Here is a 20,478-nt window from a genome sequence, read left to right on the forward strand (position 1 = left end):
GAGAGAAAAAATGCATTCAACAGCCCATTAAACTGTATAAACAATCTTAAATCTTTTTATCAGTGTATGATTAATTTTTAAACAGAATAATTTACATTAAGGTTCAAACTGTTAATTGGAATGGGTCAGCTTTTAATATTTAGATTAAAAGACAAGAAATGCAGTTAACAAAGGTAATTATGAAAATTAATCTCATGATGGTAGAAATGACTTATTTTGGAAATGTTTATTTTTGACCCTTAATGTACTGTAGAAAATTAACTGTATGTTTTTTGTTTTTCATATTTAGGCTTCATACCTGTATAAACCTTTTTGATGAACAGTGATTTTAAGTTTTTAAAACTGAAAGTGTTTTTGAACTAAGTGGATAATAATACTGTTTTTGTTTTCCTCCAACAAGTAACGGAACAAGAGACGAAAATACCGAAGAAAACCATAATAATGTAAGTCTCACACATGCACCTAAACATGAACAAAATGTGGATTTTTATTCAGCATTGACAGAATTTTTATAATATGCATATTTGATTTTTAGAGTTTTTGAAATGTCTAATAAATAACAAATATTGCTTAATCACATATATATATTTAGATATTTTAGCACTGTATTTAGTGGACACAATGTAGTGAACGACAAAAATAAAAACTGACCGAATGTGGAACAAATCTTAAAAGATTTAATCAGGATTAAACCAATTTTACTTCAAATATATGTTGGTAAAATGTTTAAATTGTTTAGTTTTATTGCAAACCCCTATGTAATATCATGTTATTATTTCACGTTTTAAGTACAAATGGCGTAAATAGCTGGCAGCTAGCTCTCTGCAACTCTCACATGGTCGCCCACTGAAGCTAAGCAGGGCTGCGCCTAGTCAGTATCTGGATAAGAGACCACATGGGACAGCTAGGTTGCTGCTGGAAGTGGTGTTAGTGAGGCCAGCAGGGGGCGCCCAACCTGTGGTCTGTGTGGGTCCTAATGCCCCAGTATAGTGACGGGGACTCTATACTGCTCAATGAGCGCCGTCTTTCAGATGAGACATTGAACAGAGGTCCTGACTCTCTGTGGTTGTTAAAGTCTCAGGATGTCCTTTGAAAAAATAGTAGGGGTTTAACCCTGGCATCCTGGCCAAATCGGCCCTCTGTCTATCATGGCGTCCTTACCATCCCCATATCATAATTGGCTTCATCACTCTGTCTCCTCTCCACCAATCAGCTGGTGTGTGGTGTGCGGTCTGGCGCAAGGTGGCTGCTGTCGAGTCATCCAGGTGGATGCTGCACACTGGTGGTGGATGAGGAGATTCCCATGTGTAAAGCGCTTTGAGTGTCCAGTAAAGCACTATATAAATGTAAGGAATTATTATTATCATCATTATTATTAAAATAGACCCTTCAATAAATGGCAAATTCATGTCAAATCCAAGTGACTAATGGAAGTGGATGGATTTTTTTTTAATTAAAAGAAAAACAGATTTGTTGCTTTTGCTTTATTCACAGATGTTGTGAAAAATTCATGACATAAAATTCCATTTTCAACACGCATGTATGAAAACCAAATGCATGATCCATGAAACAACATTAAGCTTTACACTTTGCTTTTTTATTTGAACTAGAGTTCATTGTTTTTAAAAGCAGCACAAACCCTCAAATGACATTTTACATCACGCACGCACGCACAAATACAAAATACACAAACCTCAAAACAACACCAAGTCTTACACATACGCTTCTATTTTGATTAGAGTTCATTGATTTTAAATCAACACATCCAACAAACACAACATGAACGTATGAATACAGAGCTAATGCTTTTTGTCAAACACACATCCTAGGATTTTTGTGGTAAGTAATACCTCCTGTGCATGGATCTAAAATTTCCATATCAGTAACAAACGACAAGAAGATATTTCTACACAATGAAAAATCGATGTAATCTGAGGAGAATAGGACAGAAGAATGATAAAAATGTGTCAATGGGACTGTACTTTTTGATTTACAGTTGAATTATTAGCCCTCCTGAATTATTAGCCCTCCTGTATATTTTATTTCCCAATTTCTGTTTGACAGATAGAAGATTTTCTCAACACATTTCTAAACATAATAGTTTTAATAACTCGTTTCTAATAACTGATTTATTTTATCTTTGCCATGATGACAGTAAATAATATTTCAAAAGATATTTTTCAAGACACTAGTATTCAGCTTAAAGTGACATTTAAATCATTAGGCAAGTCATTGTATAATGATGGTTTGTTCTGTAGATCAGGGGTTCCCAAATTTTTCCCAAAATAACAAAGCAACTGACTTGCGAGTTGCGACCCCCAATATTCTCTGAGGTGGTTATGAATATATAAACCGTGCACACACACCAATAGGCCCCAGTCTATTCATTGCTTAATTTTGGAGAGTGCCACTCGGAGACCATCCTCATGGCCTGCATTTATTTTTAAGTATATATTATATTTTAATTATATTTATTTATTGTCTTCAGCAACATGTTTTGTTGTGCTGGTTTAAAGTCTCTTCACATTTCCACATAGTTATGATTAAAGTAAATAATCTGGATGTAAATAAATGTACATCCACAATTAAATATTGTTGGGCTGACAATTCCCATTATTCCGACAAGGAGCCCAAAGAGTCTGTCAGCAAATGTAGATTTGTACAAGGTGTCAGAAAGTTTAACGTGGTGCCATAAACTTAATGTGCTGCATCTGACACAATTGCTGTGTCTTTAATTGAAGGGGTTCCCAGGGGTCACAACATTTTTGTTATCATGAACATGTCAACAATGTTACTTTTAATTTGTTCCTTTGTAGATTTTTGGAAATTGCTAAGCAATCCCCCCTGGGGGGTTTCCGACCTCCACTTTGGGAACCACTGCTGAAGACAATCAAATATTACTCAAGGGGGCTAATAATATTGACCTAAAAATAGTTTTTAAAAAATTGAAAACTGCTTTTATTGTAGCCGAAATAAAACAAATCAGACTTTCTCCAGAAGAACAAATATTATAGGAAATACTGTGGAAAATTCCTGAATCTGTTAAACATCATTTGGGAAATATTTGAAAAAGATGAACAAAAAAGTACATGAGGGCGACGCCACCTTATTGTACATGAATGAACAGTTCATTTTTGATATCAGGTGAATATTAGGAAATATATATATATATATTTTTTTTTTACAAAAACAGATTTTTATAAAAATCTGATATAATTTTTTATAAATTGCTGGTGTTTGATTTGATCAAATAATCCAGGTAACACCAGGAAAGGCCTTTAAAATACATTAATTCAAAGCTTTGAAATAGTTTTGCATCGGTTTCAATCAGGATTATCCCGATTATCCTGAGAAGGGTACAATTCAGGAACAAAATATATTACAACTTTACCGTTGGTCAACATTTGTAACACACAGTAAACATCAATTTTTTTTCCCTTTTTTTTTTTTTTTGCTTTCGGCTTGCCTAAAGGTTGCAGTGATAAAGTACACATTATATTGATAATACTTATCACACACCAATCACCACGCTATATAAGAGAATTACATACATTTTTTGACAAGTGATGAATATTTAGCTTAAAAAAATGAAAAACAACACAAAGTACAAGTTTGGCTTGATTGTGAATGCGTATCAACTTAAAGCAACTCTTTTACTTAATTATTTAGTTATTTATTATATTTATTTATTAATTTATTAATTTATATATTGTTTATTTATTAATTTATTCATTTAAGATTTATTTTGTTTTTTTTTTTTTGGTGTTTTTTCCTTTGTTTTTCTGAAGCCCTTTTTATAAGTTAGTTAACTTCCGTCACAGCAAGATAGATTTCCAAAATTGTGGGCAAATATGAAAACTAATTTCCAACGATAAAGATTGTCAAGTTTAGTTTTATATATAAGATCAGTTTTAGATTAAGATATTCTTTTGAATATGTCGTGGCAGACGTCTCACCTGTGGGAAGGTAACATTTACAGCATCGAGCACTTGTACACCAAATAAAAAAGTGTGCCAATTTTAATTCAAGCACAAGTAAAAAGTGTGCATGTTTACAGTATGCCTCATATGCATATTCATGTTTAAAAGCATGAATATAAAGGCAAACGGGTACATACGCACGATTGCATGACTGTTACTAAAACCACCAATATTTAGTCTTGAAAGGTAATGAGAAAATTGTAGGTAGCAAGGTTATTATAGTTTAGCATTTTAAATTAGTTTTACTTTGATACTGTTTTCACATTTGCTGTAAATGTTAGTTCTTTCTTTGGTGGTTTTGTTAGTTTTAGTGTTTATATTATGTTTTATTCATTTGCAAATTTAGACAGAAACTAATTTATCTCAAACTTCTTTACAATTAAGATCATGCATGTATGTAAACATGCCTAGTTTGCATGTTTTTAAAATATGTTTGGTTGTATAAGCGCCATCTACAGGTTTAAATCTGAAAATTAGGATTTATTTTTGCTAACTATTGCTTAATTTCAGTTCGTTTTTCTGGGACGTTGTTAGTTTCAGTTCATATTATCATTATTTTTTGAATTTATTGTAAATTATTTGACTAATATTTTTAGTCTGAACTGTAAAAAATATCCATAAATGAGCAGTTTTCTGTATTTTGTGATTTATTTATTTATTTATTTTCCTCATTTATTAATGCTTTTGAATTGCATTATGGGAACTTTTAACCATTAAAAGTTAAAAAAGGGACTTTTATGAACATTTTAATAGTTTAAAGTGATAAATTGCCTGGGTTGGTGTTGTATATAACCTTAAACAGACTTATTTCACTATATATTACTTTTTATACATTATATTACTTTAAACTACGAAAATGTCAATGAAAGTCAATTTGTTAAACTGTAGAGTTGAATTTTCAGCATCAAAAGTTGAAAGAGCAGAGATCAACATCCCATAATGTAATCCAAATAAACAGAAAACACTTGATGTGAATCACAAAATACGAAAACGGTTCATTAACAGATACTTCAGTTTTCGTTTTCTAAAATATCCTTGGTAGGAATATATCTTGTGTGACAGATAATTAACTGACATCAAGGGTATTGCACAAAAGTAGAATGAAGAAAGCCAGGATAACAGACAAAGTTTGGCTTGAGTTTAATCAGCACATCCTGGCTGAGAACACAGTGCTATGTCAAGCCGGTGTAGATATCCGGGATAATGTTTAATGCATTCTTAAACCAATGATGTAAGTGTGGACAAAACCCGATGTAAGTCAATCAGGTAACAAGTTAAAAAAACTCCCCTCTCAGCCACTGATCTGGAATTGCCCACTACTCTCCAGCAGAGGCTTAATGGAAACTTATGTGGAGGTGAAACGTATTTAACAAAATGAACACTTTGACTTAAAATGTACCCATACTTGAGAAATTTACGATTTGAAACTTGGAAAAATCATTTCTAATACAATTAAACTAGTGCTGGGCAGTGTTTTAATTGTTTTTTGTAGACATAATATGTGTGTGTGTGTGTGTGCTGCGTATATTTATTATAAATACAAACGTGCATGCATATGTTTAAGAAAATATGTTCAACTATATTTAGATATTAGATATTTATTTTACACAAAATATACGTAAACATCTTGTAAATTTTGTGTTGTATAGTTTAGTTATGTATGTGTGTACATACAGTGGCGGTTCTAGTTTGAATGGCACCCCCCTCCCCCTCCCCCCCATATTCATACACCTATAAGAAATAAAATGACACACTTTGTGGTTGGAAAACATGTAAATGACTCAAACATTTTAGATCGCTTACAAACTGAAATTGGTCAGTGTGTCTTTTGGTCATTGGATTTTCATTTTAGAAACGGATATTGAAAAACTAAAAATGAGCTGTTTTTTGATTTTCGCTTTAAAATTCAAAATCGAATATTGAAATACGAGGCGTTTTTCTCTTTCATGGTAAAAACGAAAAACAAATATTCAAACATTTGATTTGGTTTTTATTTCGAATAACATAAAATCACAAGAAAACAAAAACGAATAAAAGCTTGTTTTTCATATTCTGAAACCAGATAGACCGACTCATTCACGGTGATGCAATATATATATATTTTTATGCGTGTGTGTGATTATAGGTTATATTAGTCAATAGAATATGTATTTGTGGTGAAGACGCACACAATGACGGTCTTAAAGCTCATTAACAACCGTAACAAAGTCTGCTTTGGAAGACATTGGATTGCTTATGACAGTGTTTGTGAAACATGCTGAACGCCTTTCAGATTAAATAAACTGTTTATTTTGATTACAAACTATAACGCGGAGAGATGACTTGTGTGTGATATTTCCAAACGAATGTCCAATGTTACTGTCACTCTTGAAGTGGAAGTGATTTTAACAATAAACTTTATTTTCAGAAAAATGTTCAGTAAAGTAATGCAAATAATGTCTATATATATATATATATATATATATATATATATATATATATATATATATATATATATATATATATATATATATATTGTCAAATATGTTGTTCCATTTAAAATTCTGCAATGTAAAAAATAATAATGAAATAATAATAGTAATAATATATATATATAATATAATAATAAATATATAATATATTGTGCCGCATTGTGACGGGTGTATGATAGGGCCCAGAGAGTGTAAAAAAATTTGAGCTTGCAAAAGTCGCCAAACGTGAATGGCCCCTAACATTTTTGTTCTGGGATTACCACTCTATATTAATACACTTGCAAAAAACTAAATTGCATCTCTAAGCTTTTACTGGAGCAGGTTTTGTTTTGCACTGTCAACCCATGCCGTCCCCAGCAAGATTTCGCCCTGGACGATCATCCATCCCTAAATCCGCCACTGTGTGTACACACACATACACACACACACGTACACACACACGCACACACACGCACACGCACACACGCGCGCACGCACGCGCACACACACACACACACACACACAGTTAATTTATTTTATTTTTTGGAAGTAATTATTCCCCAGCACTAAATTTAACACACATTTTCAGGTCTAATTGATTAGAAAATATAAATGTAATTGGTTAAGTGTCTGTAAATCATTTATTTCTAATAGCACTGACGTTGAAACTAACAGATAAATCACTTGGATTAATCTTAGCCTGGTTCTCTGCAGCAGGAGGGCTCCAGATATTAAATCTCAATAGCTTCCTAATTCAGCCTGTTTTCATGGAACTGAATCATGGCTACATAAAACCAGAATAGCTTGAAAACCTCAGCTTAATCCCTCATCTTGCTTTTGTGCAATACCTATCAGGAAGCACACGAGAAGCACAGTCCAGCTTTAAAGCGATAGTTCACCTGAGAATCCAAATTGTGCAATCATTTATTTCAATGCAAGTTTATTCAGATATCGCCTCTTACAATCATCATCGCTTCAAAGCAGCTTTACTAAAGGTGCACATTCTTGCATTACAATCAAGTTAAGTCAAAGTTACTCAATCAAATATAAGTTGTTATTATTTACTGACAAGGTTAACCTGCAATTTTATTATATTTACTCACCCTTGTTCCAAACCAGTTTGCTTTTCTGTTGAAAGCTTAGGAAGATATTGTGAAGAAAGCTGCTGAAAACCTGTAACCATTGCTTTTTAAAGTATTTGTTTTTCCTATTATGGAAGTCAATGGTTTTCAGCTTTCTTTAAACTATCTGATCTACTGATCATCTGTTCACATAATGGTTTGAAACCACATGAGGGTGAGTAAATAGTAAGTTCATTTGAATTGTTGCGTGAACTATCCCTTTAAGCAGACCATGCCTCTTACTATAGAGAAGACCAGTTGATAAAACCTTTTTTAATCAGAGGGCGTTAACCCTTTTGTGCTGTTGGGGATGTTTTTATCCACTCTTTGAGTCTTAATTTGGCCATAACTTTTTCTGTGTTTCAGCTAGCAGAATGATTTTGATCACAAATCTTATTTTGACACACATTTTCGGAAAATGCTTTGAAATGTTTAAAGAACTCAATGATACACTCTGGGCAAATTTACTCGCCTTTTGTTATGTTCAAGATGAAAACATCCACTGAATTAAACGGCTGTAAAAACATTTTGTGTGTTTTTTCACCAAATCAGTGACATCATTAAATAATTTGGCAATTAAAGAGTAAAAATCCTGTAATTTTATAAACAGTTCAGCAGTTTGATCAGGAATGAGGTTGATTAACAGATTCATGCCAAAAAAAGTATATATATATATATATATATATATATATATATATATATATATATATATATATATATGTGTGTGTGTGTGTGTGTGTGTGTGTGCGTGTGTGTGTATATATGTAAACGGCTGTAAAAACACATCAGATAAATGTTGTTTTTTTTCTTACATTTTTTTGCATATATCTGTTAATCCTAATCAAAACTACTTAATTGCATAGAAAATTGCAGGATTTTAACTCTTTAATTGGCAAGTTCATAAATTATGTCACTGATTTAGTGAAAAAACACACACAAAATGACGTATTTTCAAAATAAAATGTAATTGTGGACTGATTTTTTTCACCTTTTATCACAGTCTTGGACATGTGAACGATTAGTAGCAACATTGGCTGTGATGCATTGTTAGATTTTCATGTTTTCTCCCTAATTTAATGGTGGTGGCTGTTTTTTTAACTTCCATTATAACCACATTTGATAGTGGTTAAATACACAGTCTTTGTTTTTGTTTACTCCATGTAGTTCTGAGAGCTGAGGTGCATGTTTTGATTTGCTCAGACACAACAAGATAAGTGCGTAACGGTCACCCTCACACGCTAAGACACACATTCACACACTTTAATTTGTGGCTATAGACCAGGGGTGCTCAACCCTGTTCCTGGAGATCCACCTTCCTGCAGAGTTTAGCTCCAACTCTGAGCTAACGCAACTAAACCAACAAAATAGGATCTGAAGGAGCTCATGGTAATTAAAGACCGGTGTGTTTGATCAAGGTTGCAGGTGAGCTCTGCAGGAAGGTAGATCTCCAGGAATATGGTTGAGCACCCCTGCTATTGAGCAATTCAGTATGGCCGTGTCATTGGCTTAATGTTAAAACAGCTCTTTATAGCATAATTCATCAATATGTGGCTCTTTTTTTGGACTATCAGAAGCTATAAAAACTAAAAATGTAAAACAGGAAATAAGCTGGGACCATTGTTATTTTTTACATCCCTCAAAATGGTCTACACTCCATATAAAATCCAGAAACTGTTTTTGCACAGGTCTATCTAAAAGGTTAATGGTGCCAACTGATGATCAACAGTTAAAATTACAACAGGGGAAACCACCAACAATCAAAAACGATATGGTGTCATGGCTTTGTAATCAAAAAATGTCATTATAATGGAAGTCAATGGGGCCAAATATGCCACCAAGAGTAAATTAGGAAGAAAAACATGTCAAGTCAATGTTTATAAAGTGCTTTTTTTTTTAAACAAGTGATTATTAATGTGCTCTACACATATACACCATCTAAAACAAAAGGACAAATACAACAGACGTAAGACTCTTGTGGTGTTATAAACCAAAGAGTATAAATGGGTTTTAAGACTAGATTTAAATTTAGAAAGGGTTGCGGCCTGCCTAAGATGGAGAGGCAAATCATTCCAGAGTTGCAAAGGCACGGTCCCCCCTGGTTTTTAACCTTGGGCGTGGAACAGCCAAAAGTAGCTCATCAGCACATCCAAGTACCCTTGATGAACTGGTCAATTCAATTAATGCAGATAGGGATGCAATGCAAAGACAATGTTGTTTATATACTTTAATAAAAGGTAAAAAAAAAAAATCCAACTACAATTACTTTTTATGTTGAAAATACGTCATTTTGTGTGTTTTTTCACCAAATCAGTGACATCATTAAATAATTTGGCAATTAAAGAGTAAAAATCCTGTAATTTTATAAACAGTTCAGCAGTTTGATCAGGAATGAGGTTGATTAACAGATTCATGCCAATATATATATATATATATATATATATATATATATATATATATGTATATATGTATGTGTGTGTGTGTGTGTGTGTGTGTGTATGTATGTATATATATATATATATATATATATATATATATATTAATCTGATGCATTTTACAGCAGTTTTATTCAGTAGATGTTTTCATCCCAAACATAACAAACAGGTGATATATTTTCCCAAGAGTGTGTCGTTGAGGCTTTTTTTATTTTTTTTATCAAATTAAGCATTTTTTTAAAATGCGTGTCAAAATAAGATTTGTGTCCCAAAATTATTCTGCTAGCTGAAACAGAAAAGGTTATGGTAACTGTTTATTTTGATGGTCCATTTGAGTATTAGTAGACTGTCTGCTTAATATCTGTTGATGCTGCTCATTCAACTAACATTAAACTGACTTGACAAGTACATGTCAACTTACACTAACCCCAACCCCAACCTAACAGTCTACTTATCTAATGAGAATTAGTTGACATGTAGATGCAATGTAACAAACGGACCATCAAAATAAAGTGTGACAAAATTAAGACTCAAAATCACCTTAAAGTGGATGAAAACATCCCCAACAGCAGGCAAGGGTTAATACGCCATTCTTGAAAATACACATCCATTTTATTTTATCTATATATTTTACAGCGGTAAACACTGAATAAACGTAACGAATAACATAGTTTCGAGCTTTTTATGTACATATATGAGATTATTTTTTAAGCTTAGCGTCGTTTGAAGCGGATAATTCAATCATATTGTTAAAAACTGCTTTGTTTATTACAGAGAGAACGCAAATGCATGTTTACAGAGTCGCTACAACACTCAGCCGGAAACTCATGAATATTCATATCTATGCTCCGCCCAGAAAATTTCACAACACCAGCACGTCAGTTATTATCCAGTAACATTTTTAACGGACTGCCAGGAGGATTCATATAAATAAAGAGCAAAGCTTTAGTTAGTAAGTGAAGAAAGAAGCGTGTATATCAGAGCCAAGCAGGTATTAAACATCTCAACTGAAGTAAGAAGAAGAATATAGCAAGGGGGAGAGTGAAAGAAAACATGAAGAAACAAAGTCATGTTCTCCAGAATACAAGAATTGTGTAGAAGCTGAGAGAATAAGATGTGAAAGTAGGAGGAAAGATCGGGGGAATCCAGCAAATGTGTGAATCCGGAAACAGTGAAGCACATTCAAGCGCATTTTTGTCCAATGGGATTTAATGTAGAGGCGGGATTTCCGTTATGGTGCCGGAAGTTTACAAGTGCTCGGGACATTCGGAGATTGCAGCAGTGATGGAGGAGGTTATTGTAGTGGATAAGCGGAGATTTTCTGCTTATATGGCAGTTTATAAAGCCAAGAGAGCGTTCAAGTTGTGAGTCTTGATTAGATTGAAAGAATAGACGATTTAATGGTTGGTAGAACTGAAAGGAGACCTTATTGAGTGTGATCCACACGAAAGAGATAAGCTGCGTCCCAAATCGCATACTTATGCACTATTCTACGCCATTTTGTAGTATAAATAGTGTAAGTAGTGCGTTCACACTGAAAACTCTAAAAATAATAAGTGCACTTTAACTACCCGGATGATGCATTCATTCAGCTGCTAAAATGAAGTGTGTAATGATGGACACTTCACGCACTCAACGACCGCAGGTTTGCTTACGTAGCGGAAGGGGCGGAGCTATCGGACGCACATGTTGAATAACTTTATTTAATTTGGATGGTGAAAGCAAAATTCTTTTACGAGAGTGATTATAGCGCCTCCCGATAGTGATTGCGGCAATACTCACGGCAGGTATTATTTGATAATTCGGCCGTTTACTTCAATGATTTGGCAACCGTCAAACGTCATCAGGGAAACGGTTTGAATTTCCGCTTAGTAAAAAAAACATTAGTGTGCCATTTGGGACGACACTACATACATATACTACCCTGTTGAGTGTGTAAGTGCATAAGTACATAGTGCATGAGTGCATAGTGTATAGTGTGCCATTTGGGACGCAGCTATAGACTGTAGGAATTAGGGTAGATAGGATTGGATAAAGTATCGCTTGAGGACGGGGAAATGCAAGCAAGGAAGAGAGAAAGAATGCTGAAACAGCTTTCAGAAATAAAGACAGGAAACATGGACAGAAACTCATCTGAATCTTTGCGGACTCCACGCTCCAGATCAGTGGGTGGCGGTAATTACCTGTGGTTTGCTGCTACACCGCTACAAAAAAACACAAGAAGAAGAACAGCATAAACACGAATGCACTTGACCCGATAAACAGTAACAGCACGCAGATCTTTTAAAGATGCTAATGATGCCGTAGTCGGTAAGGCAAACGCATTGGTCATAATAATATTATGTTAGCTATCAAAACCGAAGCATTATTATAACCCTGCTGCGACATATCTAGCGCAATAGAAATGAAAACATTAGCCACATATTGCTGCAAACCACACAGCTGCCAACTCACGAACCTCACTAATGTACAACCCGTTAAAATACACGAGTGAAAGCGTCCACTGATGATTTTTAAGCCAGTAATGGCTCTCGTGTGACTCGAAGGCACAGCGTCTGCCATTCTGTAAAGCTGCATATACTTTCTGCACACTTCTGTTTTGGTTTTACCGTATTTACAGGAGTAATCCTTTAGCTATTAGCAAGATAAATTAATATTGAAGTAACGCAGTTACAGTTAGCCCTTATCCAAAATCTAGGCACTTTTCAAACCTTGAAAACATTACATTAAAATGCAAGCATTTTCAAGCATTTACAAGCTCTGCTTTTATACTTTCACTAGCAAAAAAGCTAAGTTTTCAATAGTTTTTTTCTCAGTGCTAGCATCTATTCGACAATATAAATCAGTGCAAATATGTAAAGCTTTTTAGAGCAGCATATGAGAATGATTTCAATCACTTAATGTTGTATTTAAAATAAAAATACTTACAATTCTGCTTTAAAATCACATGAATGAATCTACCGCATGTATTAAATCACAAGCCATACTCACAAATGTGCCTTTTCCCTAGTGAGGAGACGATCACCACAGTGGTGAAGAACACGCGCATGAAGAGACATGCATCTCCACGACCATCACCGATGGGAGCTTTCCGTTCAGAGACGTCCACACCTGAACCTCCCAGACAGAGACGAACCATGGCCAGGAAAACCGTACCAACACTCTACGTCCCGGAGGCAGAAGGAGCCACTGCTAGAAACCCCAGATGGGTGGAGGTCGAGGAAATCATCGAGTATAAAGTCAACAAATCACCCAAGCTACCAAGAAGAAGGGGCATTTCTCCTGGCAAGCGGTCATCGCCTGCCAACCCAAACACTAATAACTCCAACAACAAGTTGGTAGAGGCTACATTAGGGGCTGTAATGACTCTTCAAGCCTCGTCAGATGATGAAGACACTGAGCAAAATGTTGCTGAAGTGATGGAGAGCATAATTGGCGAAACCAGTGACCCTGATGGAGACGACAAAGGAACCATTATCTTGGAATCTGAAGATGATGAATTCGGCAATCGAGATTTTAAAATGCTGAGCGATGGGAATAAAGTCCTCACTCTTGAAGATCTGGAAGATTATATTCCTCAGGAAGGTGAAACATTTGGCAGTCGTACTGACCGGCTGATCCCTGAGGAGAAGCCAAGCCAGATCTCGGTGTTGCAGAGGGAGGTTAATGAAACGGTGATTGGGAAACCTATTTTATTGAACGTCGGACGTCCGGTGGCACCTCCAAAACCTCGCACGGGCTTCTTCGGCTCTTTCAAGGAACACATTTCCAGCATGTTTACTCCGGGTTCGTTGGCCAATACAGGCTCCCGGTCAAGACAAGAGAAGAATATCCCTATTCATGTGATGGGAGGATCTTCATCTGGCTTCGCACATCATGCCAGCAGCGCTGCGAGGTTTGAAGTCCAGCCGACGTACTGCTCCGAGGTCCAGAGAGGAAAAGGAGGAGGTCTGCAGAGCTTCAAAACGCAAGTTTCTGCACAAACCCACAGCTACACACCAGCCGGACAGCTCACTCTTCAGATCGACAAGAACAAGCCAACTGGAAAGCAGTAACGAGGAAACCGCTCAGGACCGCTCCTCGCGTTTATCATCAGGACATTCGGTAGACCTAGTCTTAAAAAGGGGAACATTTCTGTCAAATCAGAGAGAGAGTTTTATTCAATAGCAAGGCTTCTGCTAACAGCAGATCATTCCATGTTGTTGAGGTGACGCTTTACATTGAATGCCTTTAAATCTGACCTAATGAAGACTTTTTAAGACGTCCAGTTAGCATGGAATCATGCAGCTGAGAATGCCAAATCTGATACAACATCAATGAGCAAATACAGAAAGTCTGAAGAAAGCCAAATCCAACTGCTTAGGACTTTAATAAGATTGTGGTTATTATGAGGTCCTTTTACACCTGGTGGTCAAGATGGATTTTGGTCAATCTGATCACAAGCGTATGATGCTAAATCCAGTTTTATATAGTGTCCAGAAGGTTTGAGTTTGTCCACTATTAAACATTTTGAGCAGCAGTCAATAACATGATTGGTTACATAGTGTAGAGACTCGTAGTGGATCGTGTTCAAATAAGACAACCAACTGTCAGTCTAATAATCTGATTTTCAACATTACAGGATATGTTGTTGAATTGCTGTAAGATATTGTAAGTTTGGGTTGCAGGTAGGAATGGGCCGGTATAAGATTCTGATAATTACGATAATTTTGGATAAAAATATCACGGTTTCACGGTATTGTGAATACTGCTCTGAAATACATTCTTTTTAAACAACTTTTTTCCCTTTTAAAGACAAAATATTTTAATTAGAGAAACAATTTAAATATGTTGGAGCAGTAAACATGTCAGGCTGAATAATTCAGATGAATTATTGACTTCTGCTGTCTTCATTAGTTTCAAAAACAGATTTCTTGACCATTTAAAACGGCATCTTTGGATATCTCTTTTGCTGGAGATACTGCTGTCCTTAAAAACTTAAATAAAAAAAACTTACATTTACTTTAGGAATGGTATTACAGAAAAGTTTTGCGGTTTTAAAACCTTGATTTTTCCAAACCACGGTTTAACTTGAAAATCATCCCATGCCTAGTTGCAGGTATTCAGTAAAAAAAAAAACAATTATCTAATTTGTACATTTCAGTATGATCTGCTCATCCCCTGATGACTGTGGGCTTTACAGGTACGCCTCCTTTTAAAAATACAAAAAATACAAATACAAAAATTAAAAAAAAATTTACACACATTTCCCATTGAAATCAGGCTGAAGTAAATGGAAATGTGTCTCCATCATCTACTTATGATCCAATTGACCAAAACGCATCATAACACCAGGTGTGAACTAGACTTTGGATTGACTGTACCTCAGTAATGCACGCACATATAACAGGTGAGTGTTTTTTTCAATAGAAAGCCAAATCAACATTTATTTTTTGCATGAGTTGAATCTGAGGTCTGTTAACGTATCAGAAATCGTGCACTGAGGTTTCCTCAACGTGCTCAGCATTTTACAGTGAACGTATACGGTTTTGCAGACCGACAAAAGAATAGCTGTGGGAGATTTTAAGACTTAAGAAGCATAACACAAAATCTATTTAATGACTTTAGAAGATTTATTTTAAAAAGTATTTTTGTGCAACATGACTTTTAAGCACAGTATTTACAGATTTTAAAAAGTTTTGCGATTTACTGGAGTAATACTAATATATATATATATTAAATGTGTTTGAACTACAAATACAAATTTTGCATCAACCAAAATTTGCATGTGTAACATAATTCGTATTGTTTTGGTGGATCACATGGTTTGGTAAAAAGCAAAATAAATTAGAACTGCCAAGGGTGTTCAGTTGCTAAAAGACAAAAATAATAATGGAATAAATATAAATAAAAATGTACGTCTTGAAGATTTGCTGCATTACAAAATAAGCGTATATTTGGATGTGTGTATTAGAAAGCAGACTTTCAACTGAAATCAAGACATGATGATTAAAAAAAAATGGTGAAAATCGTTGGACACGCACAGTAGCTTTCAATATTGCACTCTCATTTATTCATTTCACTCTAGACATGCTTATCTATGTGTGTAAGTACACATCTTCACTGTATACATACAGAGTATGCATACACCAACACACACATAATTAAACATGTAGAATTGTACATATATATTTATATAGACTTATAAATTTACATGTACGTACATTTATAAAAGAGTGCACACAATGCACCCTTGCATACACACACACACACACACCCTCTCGCTCTCACACACACACACACAAACACATACAAATGTCATGCGTCTGTGGCTCAATGTTTGTCTCCTGCACGCACTCACAGACACAAAATGTATGTATATATATATCTATATATCTCAGACATACTTCATATCCCAAAAAAATGGTTCCTTTGAAAACAACACCAGGTTGCGATTTTGGACACTTTGAATTTTGTTTTCTGTTTTTAAAGCTGAGAAAATTCATAAACGAAACAGAAAACAAAACAAACAAACGAGGAGAAAGGCATGGTGCTGTTTCGTCCAATCATAACCGCAGGTAAGGGGCTCAATTTTTGCATAATGTATACAGGTTAAGAGTTTTCTTTCCTATATTTATTTTGGAATAAAGAACTTTTCTTAATAGAAACAAAGCAACAAAAACAACCCGAAAAATAAAATAAAAATGAGGGAGAAACTAAACTACAGAGCAGGTCCCCATCCACAGTCTCTTCTGCCGACAGGGGTGACATCAAGCTGTACAGCGCAGTCAAAAACATATGTATCAGCTTCATTTACAGGTACAGCCATAATCAAGGCACAAAGATCTACAAGTAGATTTTTTACTCTCTTTCGATAAAGTTGTACAAAATAATAGAACATTTTAGAATCTGTACAGAAAAAACACCCTTGCACAGTCTGTACAAGTTTAGAAGGTAAAATAAGAAATGGGGGCGTTTCTTTTGCGCAACCATGACCAATCCGAGGCTTCGGCAATGTTCCCAAAGCCCCTCCTCATTCTAAAACCCCGCCTCCTCACAAAAGAGGGCGCGGATCCTCTTTACCTGTGTCAGGCTTGAAGTGGGACAGAAATTCATGATGTGATGCTACATTGTGTGTCCATCTTCATAACGAAAAAAAAAAACAACGTCAAAACCTGATGGAAAAAAAGTGCATTACTTTACTTCGTTTTCCCAGTGTTGGACAATCCCCCCGCTCGACCACCCCGTCTCCAGCTCTGTCCGCGGGCGATCTTCAGTGTTCGGGAACAGAAGGAGCAGCAGAGAGCCCTGTAGGTCAGAAGATGAAGGTTCGGGGTGCGAGGCTAGGACTCCTGGAGGTCAAAAAGTGATGTGATCATCAAATTAAAAAGTAAGGAGGTAGCCGAAGGCTTGGTGGAATGGCAAAAACAAAGGCAATCCAAATAAAAGCATGGACAACAGAACACAAAACAGCGGCTCTCTCCATCCTCCGTCCCCTCCAACTGAAGAATGAGTTAAAATCAAAGAAGTTAAAAGTGAAGGGTGGTGTGCCAAACGTCAGTAGTATTGGTTGGTCTGCGGTTTTGGCCTGATGGGTGGGTGAGTGAGTGAGATCACAAGAGTTCATACTGCCGCAGGTGCATTCTCTGGATGATGTCTCTGCAGTCGTTGAACACCCGCCGGATGTTTTCTGTGTCCACTGCACATGTGAAATGGGGGTAACAGTAGTGACGGCCGTCTCCGCTTTCTGTACTTATTTTCTGTGGTGAGAGAAGGTGACAGGAAGAAAGCAAACATTAGATCTAATATTTCATATACAGTGTTGTTCAAAATAATAGCAGTACAACATGACTAACCAGGGGTGCGTTTCGCAAACAACAACCTAACTCATGGCTGAACTATCATAGTACGATGCATGGTTTGGGAAAAGAACAATGTAGTGACGAGTGTTTCCCAAAACGCATAGTTTCTCTGTCGCAGATCCATCGCTTGAACCATGTTGGTTATAATGTAAAACGCCCATAATGATGCTCTAAACTGGGTGGAGTAGCTACTTCTTTAGGGAAAACACCATAATTTCTTTGTGCAAACTATATTGTTTTACATGCACATGCATTTAAAATAGAATCCAATATTAGATTTGGTAAAAACATGCACTCGCTTTCCATATTGATGAAATATATGTAAATGGCTCATATAGGGCTTATGTTTGCTTTACTAATATTATTAAGAAAGTTGAACATTACATATTACATTCTAAAACATGAAATCACTGACAAAAGCTAACAATATTCTAATATCATGTAAATCATATAAATAAATAATGAGGCTATTATAAAATGAAATGTAATATTTATTATTTATTAGAAATGAAAAAAATCACTTTAATAATAATATTAATGATGATGATTATTATTATGAAGTAGGACATTATTTTGTTTTTCAGTACAGTACAGATACTTAATAAATAACCCACAATAAATTAAAATAATTAATGTATGCTTTTTGTTTTCAGAAGCTTTGGAGAGGAGACGTAACCTAAATTCCGCTTTTAAATAATAGGTCATCTATAGCTTTCGCCATGAGGCTGTGTTCAAAATGACATCAATGCTTTCAAAGTGCAATGCGAAGGGAGCACAATTGTAAACTTAAAGATCGCTAAAACTGAACTGTTAAAATAGTTTGAAAGCAAATTACAGCTAAGAGAGATGACTTTAATGCTTTTTATTTTTAATAATTCCAACTTTGAATGTTAAAATGTTCTAAATGAATAGGGCATAGGGGGGATAATTGGGAATGAAACACAGCCAGGAACTGTTCCTAACTGTTTCTTGAGCCAGTGCTCAAGTTTGCGACGCAGTTTGCGAATATTTGTCAGACTAACGGATTTGGGAAACGGCAAATCAACAAACTATGTTTGTAACGATGGAACTTCCCACCTTAGTTGGCTAACGATGGTTTTGGGAAACGCACTCCTGAACAGTGCAGTTTGTTTTAGCATTTTTTCTTATTGTAATGTAATGGCTGTATTTATATAGCGCATTTATCGTGTATGGCCATATATCAATCATGAGTGGGGTCTCTCCACACCACCACTAGTGTGCAGCTCCACTTTGATGATGCGACGGCAGTCACAGGACAACAGCGCCAGTGCGCTCACCACACACACCAGCTATTGGTGGAGTGGAGAGACAATGATAAAGCCAATTTGGTGGATGGGGATGATTGGGATGCCATAATGGGTAAGGGCAGTAGGACGCATAAAAGTCCCAATATACAAACTTTTTGTTTGTTTGTTTGGTGATATTTTTGCAATAATATCATATAATGTTTATAAATATGATTTAAATTTCATTTATAATGATCACATATTATATTCAGTAAATATCGTAAATTAAAAGTTCGATATAAAAATGCAAACTATATTTGTTTCCAAAAATATTGATGAACATAAATTCTGAAAATGTTCAAATCTATATGTTCGTTCTCTAAATAGACACAAGGTGGCGCCAATTATTGGTTCAAAGTTGATTAAAGGGATAGTTCACACAAAAATAAAACATCCTCATCATTTACTCACACTCAAGTAGTTCTAGACTTTGATGAACTCTTTCTTCTGTTGAACACAAAGGAAGATACTCTAAAGAGTTTTGACATCCATATTAGGCACAAACAATACTATCAAAATCAATGACTGCAGCTTTCCAACATTCTTCAGAGTATCTTCCTTGATGTTCAACAGAAGAGAGAAACCGCTTTGGAAGAAGGGTGAGTAAATAAATGGGTGAACTATGCCTTTAAGTTGAAAGAGTAACTATTAATAAACATGTAAAACTGTTAAAAAATATAGTTTTCTTCATTTAATAGCAAAAATAAAAAGCAAATCATAAAACATGTAGCAGACTAAGATTGGACTTCAATAGCTGCTATTTAATATACAAAATGAGCAGAATCACTAACCAGAAACTCGTCACGAATGAAAAACTTGGCTCTTGTCACTCTGGGGTCTTCACCAGGATCTGGAGTTACTGAATCAGAAATCATTCAACAGATTAACTTTGATAATGACCCGCACACTGAATCAATTTACAATCAGATAGTTCAATCATTCAGATCATTGTAAAGCAGAATGATTGGGTGTTGTCATCTCCATTGATCATTCAGATAGAAGTGCAGAAGTCTTACTGTTGGACACATCTTCTCCATTTCGCTTTTTTCTCTTCCATACACATTTCCTTTTCCTTACTAATGTGATGGTAGCCAACACCAATGTGCACAAAATAAATAAATAAAATATTCAAACAAACAAATAGCAAAATGTAACAATGGCAGTTATACACATCAACCTTTTACATCTATGTAAGAAAGAAGCGAGCACACTTTTTAAGGACAAATGTTTCATCTTCATTGCAATTACAGTGCATGCGGAAAGTGTTGATAGTGCTTCACTCGTTCCACATTTGTTTATGTTACAGCCTTACTCCAAATTGGATTAAATTAATGAATTTCCTCAAAA

General features: G+C 35.2%; 2 protein-coding genes and 1 long non-coding RNA gene across 56 annotated transcripts in view; 1 reads left to right on the forward strand and 2 right to left on the reverse strand.

Moving 5' to 3' along the window:
- The window catches only part of obscnb (obscurin, cytoskeletal calmodulin and titin-interacting RhoGEF b), a 104,086-nt gene extending 88,090 nt beyond the window's left edge, over window positions 1-15,996 (forward strand). For all 50 annotated transcript variants that reach the window (XM_087309893.1, XM_087309896.1, XM_087309895.1 and 47 more), the window contains 2 exons: window positions 401-443; window positions 12,994-15,996. In XM_087309893.1, coding sequence (XP_087166019.1) covers window positions 401-443; window positions 12,994-14,038 — 1,088 coding nt within the window. In that variant the 3' untranslated portion in view covers window positions 14,039-15,996. The remainder of the gene's footprint in view (window positions 1-400; window positions 444-12,993) is intronic.
- Window positions 10,203-12,593, reverse strand: LOC147838092 (uncharacterized). Of its 2 annotated transcripts, none has more exons than XR_015525400.1 (3): window positions 12,447-12,593; window positions 11,988-12,187; window positions 10,203-11,441 (listed from the first exon to the last, which is right to left on the reverse strand). It is a non-coding gene; the product is annotated as an uncharacterized LOC147838092 (long non-coding RNA). The 2 variants fall into 2 exon arrangements; XR_015525399.1 differs by having other exon boundaries at window positions 12,442-12,588.
- The window catches only part of gnal2 (guanine nucleotide binding protein (G protein), alpha activating activity polypeptide, olfactory type 2), an 82,273-nt gene continuing 77,371 nt past the window's right edge, over window positions 15,577-20,478 (reverse strand). For 2 of the 4 annotated variants that reach the window (NM_001440867.1, NM_001366715.2), the window contains 2 exon segments: window positions 15,577-17,722; window positions 19,923-19,990. In NM_001440867.1, the coding sequence (NP_001427796.1) occupies window positions 17,576-17,722; window positions 19,923-19,990 (215 nt within the window). In that variant the 3' untranslated portion in view covers window positions 15,577-17,575. 4 annotated transcript variants of the gene reach the window in all.

The sequence above is a fragment of the Danio rerio genome, chromosome 24 (assembly GCF_052040795.2).
Source record: "Danio rerio strain M-AB ecotype USA chromosome 24, GRCz13ab, whole genome shotgun sequence".
NCBI classification, from domain to species: Eukaryota; Metazoa; Chordata; class Actinopteri; order Cypriniformes; family Danionidae; genus Danio; species Danio rerio.